This window comes from Rhinichthys klamathensis, unplaced genomic scaffold, assembly GCF_029890125.1.
Source record: "Rhinichthys klamathensis goyatoka isolate OS25496 unplaced genomic scaffold, OSU_Roscu_1.1 h1tg000358l_1, whole genome shotgun sequence".
Taxonomy (NCBI): domain Eukaryota; kingdom Metazoa; phylum Chordata; class Actinopteri; order Cypriniformes; family Leuciscidae; genus Rhinichthys; species Rhinichthys klamathensis.
This window is the reverse complement of record NW_026606867.1, coordinates 909,943-924,984: the sequence shown is the minus strand read 5'-3', so window position 1 is coordinate 924,984 and position 15,042 is coordinate 909,943. Positions and strand designations below refer to the sequence as shown.

Here is a 15,042-nt window from a genome sequence, read left to right as displayed (position 1 = left end):
CATTTATTACGTCTTCATGAAACCGGTTAATGCTTTCCGTTTAAAATACATTAATCATATTTCCGGTATCTCAGCAACAAAGGGCAATGTTGAATATCACCGTTTCGATAACGCGAAACATGCAATTGAATCATCGAAAAAAGGCCGTCAGAAATGATTAATTAATAAATAAATTATAAATTAATTTGAGCGAATGACATACAGTACTACTTCTCAATCTCTTCAGCCAAGCTGTTGCTACATACTGTAAAAGACATGATTTATGATTATTGTCTACATCTGCGGCCAATTTCTCATAAGTGTAGGCTCCTTACCCTGTAAAAAGTCTGTTGGGTAAAAGACATTCATGCGTTTGTCTTCTATAAACATATACTGTATGATACATCAAATTGTTTTTTAAACCTTCCTCAAGTTAAGAATTTTTTTCCTTGCACCACTGGAGACCAACCAGATGAAGTTAAAAGCAACAGGACAGGTGCACTTAAAACTAAAAAAACAGATCAAAAAGTATGAATAGACAGTAAATAACCAGAAAGACATTATTTTTTATTATTTCCACAAACATGATATTGGTGTGTTAGTATGTATATTAATAAAATAAATCACAAATGTAAAACTCAAAAAACAATGCATGCTTTTTGACACGTAGATATTAAAGAAATTGTACAACCAACTCAAATAATGTACGGTCAAAAAAAAAATACAAACACTTTAGTAAGATGAATATGTAACAGACTTCATGTTGATGTTTTACTGATTAACAATAAGCTAAATAAAATTAAAAACAACATTATAAAAACCACATCACCAATTTTCTATAAAGTCATTGGCACAAGATACACCTCTCTCTCCTTCAGGTTGTTTGGGCTATGTACAGTTAAGAACAACATTTTAGAGGAATATGTTCAGAACAACAGTAAAGCAAATGCCCATTGCACTAACTGCTTTTTGACAATACATCAAGTCCCAGTGTTGTACTTGTACCGCTGTGATACTTAAATAAGGGAGAATATTACTGTGCAAAATACTTATATCAGTAGCAATACAGTAGATCCAGGTTTCATTTAGGACGCCAGGCCCAGCAGAAATCCTCCAACAAATCCACCCGAGATAACAATATTCCTCTTCACAAATTCTGTAGACTGCATAGGACAAATATACCATTTACAGAATGTAGGTTACGTTATAAGAACTTGCTGAAGCATTATGTGCATTCGCTAAATAATAATACAAAATGGGTTTTACAATTTTTGTATACATTGGTATATTATGATGAAAGTATCACAGAATACCTACCTCTTCTATAAAGGAATTAAGCTCAGGGGCTGCTTTGTTTGCCCTTTTCTTCAAATGCTTTTTAGCTTTATTGACATCCTTCTCCACTTTCCTCCAGTCAACCTGCACATAGCCACTGTGGTTGGCAATCTGAAATAAGAAAAGATATTTCCCCCCATAGGTAAGATGACATTGAAGCATAATCCTTAAAATGGCTAGGCTATATGATGCATGCATTTTAATAATCCATACTTGTAACAAAAGAAATCCCCCTCCAACAGCAGTAGCCACAATTTTTCCAACTCTCTGAAAGAGATAACCAGCACACCTAGAGGACAGAGATCTTTGAGTGGACATACTAATAATCGATGCATTTATTCAGTTATTTCCCATGTAGAACAACCTAGAATATTGATTGTCTATATCAACACTAACCATCCTGTCACTCCACCCATCATGATCTGTGAAGCCACAGAGTACTTTTCTGCAATGGGTCCTGTGCTGCTCCCAAAAACACGACTCCACCATTGATGCCTCCTGGCATAATCTGTGATGTTAACCACCTCATACAATTCATCTTCACTTTCTGCATCTACATCTGAAAACAAACAGTAACTGTCATTATACATGAATATAGTAATTGTATATTCACAGAATCACAAGACATGGATGCAAGTGAAATGCTCCTTCATATAATTCATTTGCATTGGTAAGCAATAAGTATACAAATTATTGTGTAAATTTCTACCCAAAAATAAATTGTAGGTCCACAACCTGTTTTACATCCTTTATTAATTTTAATTAACCCCCTTATGATCTGATACAAAAAAAAAACAAAATAAGTGGTGAGAAACAGCAACATTCTTAAGTATTGTTTAACACTGATAATAGGGTCACCAACCTCACCATCGCAAATATATTGAAATATAACCTGAGAGTAAAGGCTCTTTAGAGTATACATTCACTAACGTGCAATTGGAAAGATACGAATGAAAAATGAAAACAGTATGGTTGAATCTCCCACGAATTAGCAACATGATCTCTGTATCTGCTGACATAATAAGCGAACACCCTGCAACTACAATGGAAACACTTGCAGTCTCGTTGCACATAACCCATATGGTTAAATAAACACGTTGGCAATCAAGACTATTCATTCAAATGTTTGGTAGGCCAATTTATTTACCTTCACCGCGATCCGCCATTTTATGAGGCTGCGTTCACAATGTTCGCAACCGCTGCAGCTCTACGCAAAATCCTGCGTAATTTACGTGCGATCACTGCCCACAGACCCATACGATTGCGTGTATGCGCTATTCTCAAAATACATAGCAAATTGTTCCAAATGTAATAGAATATACAATATTTTTTAACTACACTACCAGAGGTCTGATTGCCTGAAACTGGCTTTATTTTATATAATAAGAAACACTGCACTATAACAAACAAACAACAATAATATTATTTTATTATTATTATTATTATTATTATTATATCTTAATAATTTCCACCGTTGTTTTCTAAAATTATTGGACATATCTCCCTTTTTTGGAATTTTTAAGAAAGAAAGAAAGAAAGATAGGATTATACTTTTTGGGATATGATGACATGGTGGCATTTATTATCTGAAACTGGGGCATTACAGCAATACACATCACAGAACTGCAAAAAACAATAAAATGCAATAAAATACTGTATACATAGGGTTAGGTTACTGTATGCATGCAGCATACACACACACACACACACATATATATATATGTAGCAGCGTTCTCCTTACATCCTCAAAACCCTGAGTTATCAAACAGACAGATGCTTGAACCAATAATGCGTTTTATGATTGTGTTACGTAATCATAATAAATCCAGGTGAGCCAATCGCAGCAGGCGAAGATACGGCGTAAAGTTGAGGGGTTTGTTATTTACCCTCCCCCTTGAAAGTTTATGTGAAAAAAAAAGGATCCCAAGACAAGGCCGATCACGTGGTCCTCGTCGAAAGCAGCGATTGGCCCAAACCACAGAGAAGGCGTTCCGACGGTGGCGGCGTGGGTTCGCTTGAGTGACACAATTATAACAAGTTTGAGCTGGCGACTAGGGGGAAGTTTGAGACATTACTAAATAACAATTTAAACCGTTAAATCTTGCATTGCTCATTCTGCATGCATTTTGTTGTACCTGCTACCTGCGACTCATTTATGTCGAGGACAATGTGAAAAAGGGGGTGTTCAGAGGAAATTATTTTCCGTCTATTATTTTTGTGTGTAGATCTACGCTAAAGGGTGCTCGGCTTGCGGTGCGTAAATATTTTCGCTGGAGTTTTTTGTCTATGAAATCGTGCGGAGTGTCTGTGGCCGCTGTAGCTCGCGCTGCTGCTGGTGGTGGTGATGAGGAAAAGAAAATGGCGGCGGGAAAAGCGAGTGAAACCGAGGAGGACTTTCCGAAGCTTACGCCGCAAGAAAGGGAGCGCTTAGCCAGCATAGACAGGTCAGTTATAGCCCCTTTACCTGCACCGATGACCCTCTGTGCATTTTTATAAGGCTTCCCCGCATGTTAAAGCGGTGCAAATGAATGCGGTGCAGGTAAAGTAACACGGAACCGCCTGTGTTGTCCTCTATTTGCAGCACACTGTTTGGATTTCAGAGGCTTCATGAAGATGGCGCCAGAACGAAGGCCTTGCTGTTAAAGGTATGAGTGTATGACACTGATGGGGCTCCAGACAGATAGACACATAACTCTGATAATCATATAAGGGAAATTACAATGCAACACCAGTCTGCACAATGTGACCACATTGCACAGGAAAAAAACCCATCATATTGATACAGTACACTATGCAATGACACTTAAGGGGTCTATAGACATTAGTGTATACTTTATTAATCAGCAGCCATACAGCCCGAAAAACATTGCATTGTACAGAATAGTGCTGTGTGCGTGACACTTTTATGATGCTGTAAACAGATATTTATAATGTAACAAGAAATAGAAGCTATACACAACATTACACGTTGTAGTATGCAGCCACAGAGATATATAAATATAAACCATATATTATCGGCCAGCGTTATATTTAAAGTTGGATTGTACATTCGACTTACATCCGCATATATTCAGTATACTATATTATACTTAGCTCTTATCTGCTAAATGCGACTAACGTTAGATATTATCTTTTTTATCATCATAACTTTCTGTAAATCTTCTCTGAAACGATGCGTATTGTATGAAAAACACTATACAATTAAAACTGGCTTGATCGGCTGCTCTGTGCATGACAGTGATAAGGTTTTGTAGTAGTTCCCCTCAGTTAATATTTTGTCTGCCTTCAAAGTAATCATGGAGTTATTCAACTCAGTGTTATGTTTGTTTGGGTTTAAACTGCAGTCAGACTTTCTTCATTTTGTGCGTTGTTTAGCTATCACCATCCGAGGAATAGACTGTTCTGTTGAGAATATTTATTTATTTATTTATTTTTGTCAGTCCATATTGAATGAAATGATTTCACTGATTTTCGCCTATTATGACCTGGTTGAAGTGTGAGAATGAAGAGTTGAGGGCAATGAGGAGGTTGTTTTTATTTATTTGCATTCATTTGAAAATCAGTTAAACAGTCGAAGATTATTTTGTGTGTGTGTGTGTGAATAAATTGATTGTCTTTATTTATAGAGAATTGTGCCAGGAGATGCATCTGTCGTTTGATGATGATAAACCCTCTGAAGTGTGCAAGTTTAGCTAGCTGGTCATACTCGGTTAGGTCAGAGTTGTGAATTATTGAACTTATTTGCAGATCTTAGCCCGGTCTGTTGGCTACTGTAGTGTTTCGAGAGTAACTGGGAAGGTTAAAACTCTGATCCCCCACCAGTGTTTCATCCGGCAGTGGCTACATGCTAGCTGGTTAGCATGATGCTAACCAACTATAACTGCATGTGAGGTGAATGCTGGTCTCTTTTCAGTCTTTTCTCAGCATCCATGCTTTCAGTAAAGCAAGCAAGTTGCTTACGAGCACTTGTATGTTGTTTAACAATGAATATAGCTGATAATGGAGGTTTTCATTTGGCCAGTTGACTTAGGTTTCTTTGCTAGGTTGCATGACTTTTCCTGCATTTGCATGCAGCATTTGTTGGTTGCAGTACGCTGGTGCTGGATAGTGAATGAATATTTTGTCTCATGAGCCATTCATTTGTTTTAATGGCTGTTGTAACATATGAACAACATATTTGCATTTTTAAGAATTCATTGTCATTTTGCAGGACCCTTAATGTAAATATGACCTGCAATAAAATATAAGGTTTAAGTTATAAAGATGAAAAAGGTCTCTGCACTTAAAAAAAGATGAATGAAAAAAGTCTCTGCACTCAAAATATTTTGGATTATTTTTTATCCGAAGTATGGATGTAAGCTTATAGACAAAACTGTGCTGTAAAATAATGAGATTAATAGGTTGGATTTATTATTCATAGACATTTATTTACTGGCCACATGAAATGTTCTAAATATTGCTGATAATAAGAAAACCTTAAAGCTTTAGTTCACACAAAAATTCTGTCATCTACTCACTCTAATGTTGCTCCAAACCCGTAAGATTTTTTATTCATCTTTGAGGTTCATTCTTGTGTGTTACACACATGGTTACGCAGCACATTTGAGCTTCCGCAAGAACCAATAAGGTTTGTTCTCACGTGTGAAGCATGTACGGTTAAGCTTCTGTTTATGTTCGCTGATCAATGTTTATATGTATCAACAGTTATATCCCTTTTAGAACGATATTTTTCAGAAAATAACAGAATCCAACAGACTTTAAAGAGCTCAAGTATTTAAAGTGCAGCGCAGGCTTATAATAAACAGAATGTTTTTGTGCATTGGTGTGGATGCTTTATAGTTGTTATAGTTATCGTTATTGGCGTGAACAATGGTCATCTGTGATGTTTCACATGAAATGTTTTGCAGAAGAGCAGACCAATTTCTACAATTCCATGTAGACTTATTTTTTCACATCTTCCTTTGTAAATCATCTGGATTTGTCTCCGGAGATGGACAGGTGGAATGTTTAATTATTATCACTGCAATAGGCCAGACATTTTGAAGTTCTGGTGGCTCTAAAAAGAATGAGACTATTCATTTAGAAATAAACGTGCACATCTCTGTGTCTGTTGGTGAGAGCATTGCTTGCTGTCTGTCTGCTTCTGTTCAACTCTTCCCACAAACTAGCCATGTCTGTCAAAACGTGTTGTCCCAGATACAGCTCTCTTCAAAGACCACAGTGCAGTGGTTAAATGAACGCTTCTTCCTTTTAGTTTCACCAAAACATGTATTAATATTGGTATTAACATTATTGATCAAAATATTCTGATTTTTTTTTTTGCTTCCTAGATATTGTTTGTCTAAAAAGACTTTATGGTAGCCAACGTTTATTATTTAAATGAACAGAATTCTCTCATTGACTGATCTTTGTAAACAAGCGAACAATCATTTGCTATGTCATTAAGCATGTGCTAGTCAGTGTGTTTAGCTTGTGTGCGTGTATAGCAATTTCATTATCTCAAGCGTAAATAATGTTCTAGCAATTTAACATGATAGTCCAAAACATATATCCAAGAATACAAACTGAAACCTCCTGAACTGCTTGTGTCTTAGAAAATGACCAGTGTATGTAACCTTTTCTATGACCTTCAGTTCTGTTAAACTTGGCTGACGTTGTAGGACGGTGTATCAGATTCAGAGCTTTAAAGTATAACAATGGGGGACAAGCAAGACCACTGGTTGAATATTGTGTGGTGCATTAGTATATTTACATTGATTGCTCCTCCTGTAATTCTATGTTGCTTTGTCTCAAACATTCTACCAAAGCAGTTAAAACAAGTCTTAAATGCTGTATTAGTCATTCATGTGGCACATTTTTTTTGGAGTTAAGCTTGTTAGCTGAAATGAAGTAAATGTTAAAGTTGAACTTTGTAAAGGCACTATGGGGTTGGGATTTTTTAAAAAGAAACTCAAGGCCGTAAAATAATATTTAAATTTAAGTTGGGGTGGGTGATATGGCAAAAATATCATACCACGTTTTTTTTTTTTTTTTCAGACAGGATCACGATCGTTTTTACGATACTTTTTCAAGTTGTTTTTAACGACTATTTTGCAAGTCACTGAGCAGTAGTCAAACTAATTAACCTATTTTAAAAATGTAGCCTTACAAGGTAGGACAAAGTAAGGGCGTGGGCGATAGTCAAAATCATATTATTATTTTATCATTGTTATTGAAAATAAGAACAAAGATGCTAATTACAAATAATAGGACAAAAACAATATAAGATATAAATGAAATAAACAGTGCATTAATATTCTCAGCTACAGTGGGGGTATTTACTGTAACATTAGCATTCGAATAAGAAATTGAATAAACAAATGTAAAAATAAAACGCAACATAGACTTAGCTGTATGAATTAAATATACACTGATTCTTAAAGCTACTGAAGTTATTCAGTCAAGATCAGTGAGTGATTTTCTCTTTGTATTTTGTTTGTAATTAATGATAATGACACTAAGACCTGACACACGGATCTGACATGCATCTGAACTGTTTACATTAATTTAAGATATAAATGACTGAAGACAGATCGTAGTATCGTACTACATAAACAGGGAGATCGTGGAGTCATTTTAATCGTTCACAATCTAAAATCGTGCACACCCTTAATTTAAGTGTTTTCTTTTTTTAAATGGAAGTTGTTCTTGTGATGGCAGTGCTTAATTTTCAGCATCATTACTCCAGTCTTCAGTGTCACATGATCCTTTGGAAATCTTTCTTATATGCTGATTTGGTGTTCAGGAAACAATTGTTGAAAACAGTGGAACAGTGTGGAAACCATGAAAACTTTTTGATGTTTTGAACGTTCAAAAGAACGGCATTTATTTGAAATGGAAATCTTTTCTAGCATTATAAATGTATTAATTTAATGTGCCCTTGCTGCTTTCCCTTTTTTCCTAAAAACCCAAACTTTTAAAAGGTAGTGTATGGCTGCTGCTGAATTTGGAATCATGTTAAATAATACAGACATTTGGCTACAGAATATTTCATAATGTGGGCCGAGATGTATGTTTGGATTGAGCATTAGACTGTTTAAGCCCAACTACCAGTACATTTTTACATACTTTAGATTAGAAGTATTAAGAGAATATCTTTTTTTGGATTATATATCAGAAACACTGGAGTTTCTAATGGTAAATAAAAAAGTTGATTGAAAAATGTATGTAACAGGCCCAATTGGTTTGTCCTCTAAATTGTTACCAAATTCAAGACAAACTGATTGATTTTTCCAGGTGGTCATTCTGACTAGTTTTGTTTGCTGTTCACTTCACAGGCTGTTCGCTGCTATGACGTCTACATCTTAAAAGCTGAAGGGAAAGTGGAGCCAGAGGTGTTTTGCCAGTTAGGACACTTCAACCTTTTACTGGAAGATTATTCTAAAGGTGAGTTCTGACTTAAGGAATATTGATTGTATTCATTAAAAAATGTGGCAATCAGTCTTAATCTCTTTTTTTTTTTTTTTTTTTAGCATTATCTGCATACCAGAGATACTACAGTTTACAGTCAGACTACTGGAAGGTGAGGGATGCTTGATTCTCATTGATTACACACTGGCACAGTTTACATTTGCTGTTAAATCCATTCAACAAGTAGACAGCACTAAATACAGGTGTTAACAGGGACCAGTGTGTTTTGGAAATGAATTTTGATCCAATTACAACCACTCTCGTATGTGGTCATGGATGCAGATGGCAACATTGCATTTGTCTTAATGCATCACGGATAATATCGAACGGTGATTTACTTGCGTAGAGCGTAATCGTGTCAAACAAGGGTTTTTAACTTAAAGTAAGCTAAGTGATAATGATACGATGAAAAATAAACACGTACTTGCACAAGACTAAGACTATTTTTAGTAGGGCCACTTGCATTTGGATCTCCTGTAATAGAGGGTAATTCCAGGTGTCAGTTAATAGTGAAAGCAATAGAGTTTGATGTGTCTGGCTAGATGTAGCTGTCTGTAAGAAGGTTTTTGAATGTGGAATTAGATCCTGGGTGAGTGTCAGTAATGGCCTCTGACAGTTCTGGGTTCCGAACACTGTTTTCTCCTTGAGCAATAGTGATGTACTTGGCTGTGAAATTTCTTTGGCAGTGCAAACTTTTACCGTGATGGAGTGCTTTTGACTTCAGATACGGCTGTCGACTGTAGAAGTGACATCTCTCACATATCAGGCACTAAGCCTCAGCATACGGCTAATAGAAGCTGATTTCCAGCACAGATGGGCTGAACGTGTGAGTTTCTTACCGTTTGTACTATATAAATTACATTTTTGCATTGGGACTATTTAAGTTTGGATGGCTGAATGGAAAATTTAGCCAAGTTTCCATCCACTTTTTGCACTGTTTTGTTGTCAACAAAGTAGGGGTGGAACGGTACATGTATTTGTATCGAAACGGTACGGGCGTCACGGTTCGGTGCACGAATTTACACAGAGAATACACGGTATAAAAATAAATAAAACTCGCGTGCAAATTAATTAATGTAATGCGGAACTACCGTTAGATACGCGGGTTCTTTAGGGACACATAATCTGTACCATCGGCTTAGCTCTGAACGCGCGTTCACTTCAAACGTTGGCTTTATACGCGCGTCCTATTCGCTTTGGAGTGGACTAGCGTCGAAGTAGACGCGAATTTGACGCTCTATTCGTGTTTGGTGTGACCCAAATGAAGGCTGCGATGTCAAGATTGCAGTGTGTGTGTGTGTGTGTGTGTGTGTGTGTGTGTGTGTGTGTGTGTGTGTGTGTGTGTGTGTGTGTGTGTGTGTGTGTGTGTGTGTGTGTGTGTGTGTGTGTGTGTGTGTGTGTGTGTGTGTGTGTGTGTGTGTGTGTGTGTGTGTGTGTGTGTGTGTGTGTGTGTGTGTGTGTGTGTGTGTGTGTGTGTGTGTGTGTGTGTGTGTGTGTGTGTGTGTGTGTGTGTGTGTGTGTGTGTGTGTGTGTGTGTGTGTGTGTGTGTGTGTGTGTGTGTGTGTGTGTGTGTGTGTGTGAGAACGACCGAACAGTGGAAACATAAAAAAAAAAACATACTCCGTAATTTTGTTCATACAGATCATTAAACCTGCAAAGTGTTTACTTCTATTTGTGTACACTCACAATAAAACACAACATTGTGCACACTGTAAACTCTTGTCAAACTGTAACCTACAACTGTCACTCTACCAAAATCACACACACACTGTTTTAAAAGAAAAACATATTTATCCGACTCTATTTCAAAACAGTCTGTGGGTCCCATCTTTTGGACATTCGTCACATTGCATTGGTTTTCATTTCTTGTCCTCGGAGCACTAATCTTACACATTCTACATTGATTAAAAAAGAAAATCGAATGTGTTTTTAATGGTAGTATTATTTTAACAGAAATCAATTCTTTATAATTCAGATGAGAATAATGTTACATTGTTAATTAATAATGTTAATCAAAATTAAGGAAAACAAATATATTGATCTGAAATATAGCAAATTAATTTTAAATTAATTCAGGTACAATTACAAAACATATCGCAAGGTCTTTTTGTCTTTTCATTAATTTAATTAATAAACTAATTATATAAAACTATTGTCAGTGCACTACAAATAAACTGGTTCTATGCCTTTATATAATAAAACTTATTTAAAAAATACAATGCCTTCTGCATTTTTGGTTTGCTTTTCCCTCCATTGTACCGAAATCGTACCGAACCATGATGTCTGAACCGAGGTATGAACCGAACCGTGACTTCTGTGTACCGTTCCACCCCTATAACAAAGTGAATATGCGTTAAAAAAAGATTGTGAAATTTGCTGTCTCCAGCCTGTTTAACATCCAATTGGCCTTTTACCAATAAAAAGGTGTGCGTAATGACGTCATCCCTAAAAAAAAAAACCCCCGTTGTTGTATCGCAAAAAAAAAACTGCCTTTCCATATTTAATTTCGCGTATATCGCAAATTATATCGTATCTTTCACTTTTTTTTTTAAATGGCAATTGGAATTGGCCAGTTTATTATTTTCATGCCTATTACTAAATTAGGAAATATTAGGAAATCAAAAGATCACTGCAAAGTGGGACTGCTGGTCTGACAGGACTGCATGTAAAAGCCTTATTTGCCGAACCCCATGGGTTTGGACACAGGGCAGCATTTGTCCTGTAGCATATGAAAAATTCTAGGGTCCATAAAAAGGGTTGGCGGTGCAGTGAAATGTTCTGTCATGTCTTTAACGCAAGCCTTGAACATGCAGTCAAGCCAGTCGCGGTTTGATGTGGCGCATATTCAGATCATTCAAACCAAAAAGTTTATTCGTTCTGGTTTCAGAGTTCAATAACATCAAATCGATTAAAAACATCATATTGCTGCTCATATTTTTCAGAGACAGATGCAACTTTATTTGTGTAGGCCTATATTTAACTCTTAGAAATGATCTATTGCTTAACTGATGCCGTCTTAATGATTCTAAAATTCGTTTAGAGGTTTTTGGATTCAATTCACTTTATTTTCCTAATTTGTTTGAGATAAAATTATATTTCACAGCCTATTAATAAACTATTTATAAAATTGCTTTAACGTGTCATGTTTGTGATTTTCATTTCTCAAGTAACCAGCTTTCAGACCATGAAATTGGGATTTTTATGACATTAATTTGATTTATTCAGATACACAAGTAACGTGTATTTTTACCTTTTTTTTGTCAGCTTTGGAAACAGCCTTCATTCGTTTGACAGATGCCGATTTTAATTTGACAAGCGGCATAGATTGGCGCTATATTTTACTCATCCATTTGAAACAAAACTTTATTATGTATTAAATAGTATACATAAAATTATTTTTTATTAACGTGTTACGTGTCATGTTTTTTTAACTTTATTATAAAGACTATTTAGACTTGATCATGCAATATTCAGAAACTGGTAAAGTTGAATTATTTTTCTGATTAACTTACTAATTAGATTGTAGATAGAGATGCACCGATTGATCGGCTGGTGACCGGAATTTGCCGATTTTCACGTGATTGGCCATGACCGGCGACCGGCCGGTCAGTCTGACATATGCCGATTTTATGCCGGTCAAAATGCACCCGGGCAGTGCATGATTAACATCGTGCAACATCAGCATCACACGTGCACACGGAACGCACATGTAGGAAACCTTGTGAATTACGGCCGTTTCACACCGGGAGCAGGAGCCGCAGCCGCGCGTGAGTGTCGAGCAGGAACGTCGCATGAGCAGCAGTAAAGCGGTTTTGGCGACGAGTCTATTTTTGCTGCGCTGCTTACGCTCATTTAAAGTGAAAGCACACTTTTGATGGACAAAATAAAAATTATTTCACACAAAAAGTGCCCAAAATGCACAGAATTATGTGTTTTAACAAGAACTGGAGTAGGCTATGTCAGAAATTAAAATGAAGACTCTTTATAGAAAATATTTATAGAAAATTTACCCATTTAAACTTGTTTTTAATATTCAGTTTGGGTAAAAGTATATGGTGTTTTATAAATAAAAAAAAATATATAAAGAAAATAAATATTTGTGTTATTGAAAATAAAAAATTGGTTAGAAAAAAATAAAATCGGAATCGGCTAAAATCGGTATCGGCAGGTCAAACATATTTACTAATTTGAGGCGACATTTGAGGTGTCGACCTAGAATTTATGCGCTAAAGTTAAATGGAAAAAGATTGTCGACATTTGCAAAAAAGTTATCGATAATTGTCATTTTCATCAGCTATATCAGTACAAATTGTATGCGCTAAACCTTTTTTTCGCTAAAAAAAAACCCTTGGATGGAAACCTAGCTATTGGAAGAGCGCAGCTGTGGAAGTTGAAGATTTTGTTTGCCCCACCCCCCTTCTGTTTAGAAGTCAGAATAATATTTTGGCTTTTAGAGTCATGGGCCGGTTCTAAATTTGTACCTGCGCTGAAGGGGTTAAGGGTGCTGTCTCAGCTGTGTATGATTTGTGCAGGTGTGAGGAGCAGTCATGTGCAGTCCTGTCAGAGTGATGCACCATGCGCTCTGCAGTCAGTTCTTCTCTGGCACTCTCTTTCCGCGCTTGTCCTGACTTCACACGGCTGGCTTTTTAGAATGCAACCAAGTAGCGTGTGCATTGTGCAGTAATGACTTTATGAACTTCTTTACTTACAAGATTGATAATATCAGGGAGAAAATTATAACTATGCAACCGTCTACTACAGTATTGCATCAGGCAGTGCATTGTAGTCTCCCTGAGGAAAACATTTGATTAATTCATTGCTATAGGAGAGGAAGAATTTTCTAAACTCTTTAAATCATCTAAAATCGACAGCATGTATTTTAGACCCTATACAGACTAAGCTATTGAAAGAGATGCTACCAGAGGTCATAGATCCTCTTCTTAATATCATTAATTCATCTTTGTCATTAGGATATGTACCAAAAACTTTTAAGCTGGCTATGATTAAACCGCTTGTTAAAAAACCGCAACTTGATCCTACAAAATTAGTCAATTACAGGCCGATCTCGAATCTACCTTTTCTGTCAAAGATGCTAGAAAAGGCAGTATCTTCTAGGGGTTGAACGACTTCAGATTTTAAGTCGACTGTTATGACATCAAAGTCGAGTCGACGTCGACTAGTCGATGACGTCATTCATAAAAACACAAGAGATGGGACTGCTTTGCAATATGCCACAATTTGCAATTAATTAACAGAAAAGTATACAGATGCTGACAGACAACTCATAATGGGGCCGTTTACACCTGGTCACTTCATGTTTTTTTACTGATCTGATTTATCAAAATGATGCCATTTAGCCTACACCTGGTCACATAAATATGTTTTCGCAAAACAGATATAAATCCGATCTTCAAACAACGCGCTATGCAGATTTAACGGAGTTCACGTCACCGAAAGCAACAATAATGAGCTGCATTTTATTGATCATCAGCTAAGTTAAAAATCAAAGACCGCAAAAGAGAGACAGCACTGGTAAGATCATTTCTGTTTCTTTACTTTTAATGAAGATCATTGTGTGTTAAGCGTCTGCGACTTACTTTCACTTTGATTTGCGATAGTTTGCATGTTGGCTTGATGAATAGATGCTCGAGCTGCTCATATGCGGCGATGCGTGTTGCCATAGCTTCATCGCTATAATACGCTCTCACACGTTTATTTTTAGCATTGTTGGGAGAAGTCCAATTTACATATGTGGTTTCAACAACCAGATGCATTTACACTTGTCCAGTTTCGTCTGTTAAGCGGCCCAGACCTCCTCCTGAAGCAGTTTGAGCGATCGGATTTAAATCCGTCTCGAGTGCGTTTCGGAGGGCATTTACACCTGGTCTTTTCACGATCGGATATAGCTATCAGATCACAGAAACACATGAAGTGCCCTGGTGTAAACAGCCCGCAGTTACATCATCATCTAGGATGAAAAGAAAAGGAAAAAAAGCTATAAATTCACATCTGTGCCTTAGTGATGCGCAGATCCAAGTAATACAAAATAATATTCCAATTAATTGCGGGTGAATTAGCTACATCATTAATATGTTTAAATAAATAAATGAAAAAAAAATGTTTTATTGATTTTAATAAAGATACTGAACTCTCATTTCCGGTAAAACAGTGAGCGTGCGTCATGCTTTTACTTTCGTTTTCAACAATATCTAGTGTTAGGTTAGTAAAGTATTTACACACACTTAATGTACCAATGCTGCTTTCTTGCTGCAATGACCC

General features: G+C 36.4%; 2 protein-coding genes across 8 annotated transcripts in view; one reads left to right on the top strand and one right to left on the bottom strand.

Moving 5' to 3' along the window:
* Positions 1-954: 954 nt before the first annotated feature.
* fundc1 (FUN14 domain containing 1) lies at positions 955-2,551 on the bottom strand. Its single transcript, XM_056233030.1, has 5 exons — positions 2,462-2,551; positions 1,711-1,873; positions 1,528-1,603; positions 1,297-1,425; positions 955-1,142 (listed from the first exon to the last, which is right to left on the bottom strand). The coding sequence occupies exons 1-5, from the start codon at positions 2,478-2,480 to the stop codon at positions 1,065-1,067; spliced, it is 465 nt and encodes a 154-aa protein (XP_056089005.1). The 5' UTR covers positions 2,481-2,551; the 3' UTR covers positions 955-1,064.
* A 754-nt stretch (positions 2,552-3,305) lies between these two features.
* Positions 3,306-15,042, top strand: part of kdm6a (lysine (K)-specific demethylase 6A) — an 82,856-nt gene continuing 71,119 nt past the window's right edge. For 4 of the 7 annotated variants that reach the window (XM_056233023.1, XM_056233022.1, XM_056233020.1 and 1 more), the window contains exons 1-4: positions 3,306-3,758; positions 3,896-3,959; positions 8,631-8,739; positions 8,826-8,875. In XM_056233023.1, coding sequence (XP_056088998.1) covers positions 3,601-3,758; positions 3,896-3,959; positions 8,631-8,739; positions 8,826-8,875 — 381 coding nt within the window. In that variant the 5' untranslated portion in view covers positions 3,306-3,600. The remainder of the gene's footprint in view (positions 3,759-3,895; positions 3,960-8,630; positions 8,740-8,825; positions 8,876-15,042) is intronic. The other 3 variants (XM_056233025.1, XM_056233024.1, XM_056233021.1) reach the window with 1 other exon arrangement.

Excerpts from the sequence above, each read along its gene's own strand:
- fundc1 (XM_056233030.1), bottom strand. Across the intron at positions 1,426-1,527 it reads GGGGATTTCTTTTGTTACAA|ATTGCCAACCACAGTGGCTA; the intron begins GTATGGATTATT and ends TTCTTATTTCAG. Across the intron at positions 1,143-1,296 it reads TTAATTCCTTTATAGAAGAG|TCTACAGAATTTGTGAAGAG; the intron begins GTAGGTATTCTG and ends TGTCCTATGCAG.